Below are 1972 nucleotides of genomic sequence, written 5' to 3'. Positions count from 1 at the left end.
ACACACACACACACACACACACACACACACACACGACGCGAATATAGATCGGTCACATCAATTTCAACTCACCAGAATATATCAAAGAGAATCGTCTACCATTCGCAGCGTAGGACTTCATAATTTCGTATTCTTCATAAGTATTTAATTCTTTCCAATCGCAGAGCAAGTGTTGAGTAAGATCTTTAATCTGATTAAGAGTATTGATCGTATTAGAATCTTTATTACGTTTATATAAGATTTATGTTAAAAAAAAATATAATTACGAAGTGTCTATATTTCTTTTTTCCTTTTTATTAAATTTCTAATTAATGTCTAATTTTCTAATTTGGACATATTTATTGAAGTACTTCTAATATCTGATATTTATGTTAAAAAACGTACTGTATGAATGTTGAATTGGAAGGTGAACACCTTCAATAGAGCGACAAATGATAATAAATACGCTGTCATCGCCTGAAAGGTGCAATGCAAGCTTTTCTTGCACATAAATTGATATGCTATCTGTGAAAAAAGTATCAATTATATAATATTCCTAACAATAATTTTCCTAACAAACTTTCTTGTCGTCGATTATCTCGTTGACAAAAGTATAATATATCATACCAGTATCAGTTACCTGTGGTATCAGTATAGTTAACAAGATTATAGTTAACAAAGCTATACGAAATATTCTTGTTTTTGGCTTTAAATATGGCCACATACCAGTGAGAGATGATATTTTACAAACGATATCATAATAACGGCTGTAAATAGTTTCCATAGCTTTCGGATAAACTCTGCGCTCTCCGTACAGCTCGTAATAGTCGTGTTGTCCTTTCTTCTCTGTCACGATCAACGAATTGAGAGAATTGCTATTATCGGACGTGACTATCTCTCTCTCTCTCTCTTTCTCTCTCTTTCTCATGTGATAAAACTTTATTATACATATGTATACGCCACACAATCCTTACTAAATAATTTTTTGTATGTCGTATCTCTCAGTGACTGACACGTATGTACATTTTGTGGTCAGAGTGGTTTGAGGTAACGTTTGTTCCTTTGACACTAATTGTAAGTTTTCTAAGTGACGATATCGATTTTCCAAGTTCCTTCCTTCCAAGTATAGAATACATCGATTACAGAAAAAAATAATATGATGGAATATTGATACTTGTCGTTACGTAAGAGATACGTGTTCTTGCATAATGCGAGTGGTATAATCCCTCGAGAAAGAGACCAATGTCGCGTGTGATCTGCACTCGATAATATCGTTGTTCAAACGAAAAGACCTTATTTAACTATTTTGATAATACCGATAATACAAATCAAACTTCGTTTCTCGGATATCTTATTTAAATAATATAAAAAAAAACATATTGGATGTTCCACTTCAATGGGGACAAGTGTGCAAAATTTGTGAAGTCGAAATAACACGTTCGAGGGCTTAAAATTTTCGTTTTTATATGTGGTTTAAGGAAAAACATGGCGTTTTTTTAAATTCAAAGCTTGGCTGCTCCAATGTGAGGCGGTTAGAATAAATAAAAAACTTATGAAAATTATTGAAAATATTTATTTCATTGATCAGGTGATCCAAAATTCATTCAATTTCCATGAAAATCGATATTTATGAGTTTTTCGAATCACTCATGAACAATCTGTAATCATATTTCCAAAATTAAAAATGACAGATCCAGAATGTATTTTCCAATTCATTATAAATTTTTGTTCACAATCTATGAATCTTGATTAAATGCATCTTGGGAGTCCCTCACATCTATCTTCATGGGAAAAAAATCAATTTTGGATCACATGATAAGAATCTAAGCGTTCCAGTCAATTCTTCTTCCACTGCAGTCATCATATTGCATCCACCATTTTTAATTTTGGAAATTTGACTGCGGATTATTCATGAGTGACCCGAAAAATTTTCAGATATCGATTTTTAGGATTGAATAAATTTTGGACTACTTGATTAATGATTTAAGAATTC

General features: G+C 31.8%; 1 protein-coding gene across 1 annotated transcript in view; it reads right to left on the bottom strand.

The window, feature by feature from the left end:
• The window catches only part of LOC108721823 (uncharacterized), a 3196-nt gene extending 2433 nt beyond the window's left edge, over positions 1–763 (bottom strand). Inside the window, exons 1-3 of the mRNA XM_018446596.1 lie at positions 620–763; positions 385–504; positions 73–190 (exon numbers count right to left, since the gene is read on the bottom strand). Coding sequence (XP_018302098.1) covers positions 73–190; positions 385–504; positions 620–763 — 382 coding nt within the window. The remainder of the gene's footprint in view (positions 1–72; positions 191–384; positions 505–619) is intronic.
• Positions 764–1972: the final 1209 nt, after the last annotated feature.

This window comes from Mycetomoellerius zeteki, unplaced genomic scaffold (genome assembly GCF_001594055.1).
Source record: "Mycetomoellerius zeteki isolate Tzet28-1 unplaced genomic scaffold, Tzet1.0 scaffold182, whole genome shotgun sequence".
Classification (NCBI taxonomy): Eukaryota; Metazoa; Arthropoda; class Insecta; order Hymenoptera; family Formicidae; genus Mycetomoellerius; species Mycetomoellerius zeteki.
The sequence above is the reverse complement of the archived record's forward strand: the minus strand, read 5'-3'. Positions and strand labels throughout refer to the sequence as shown.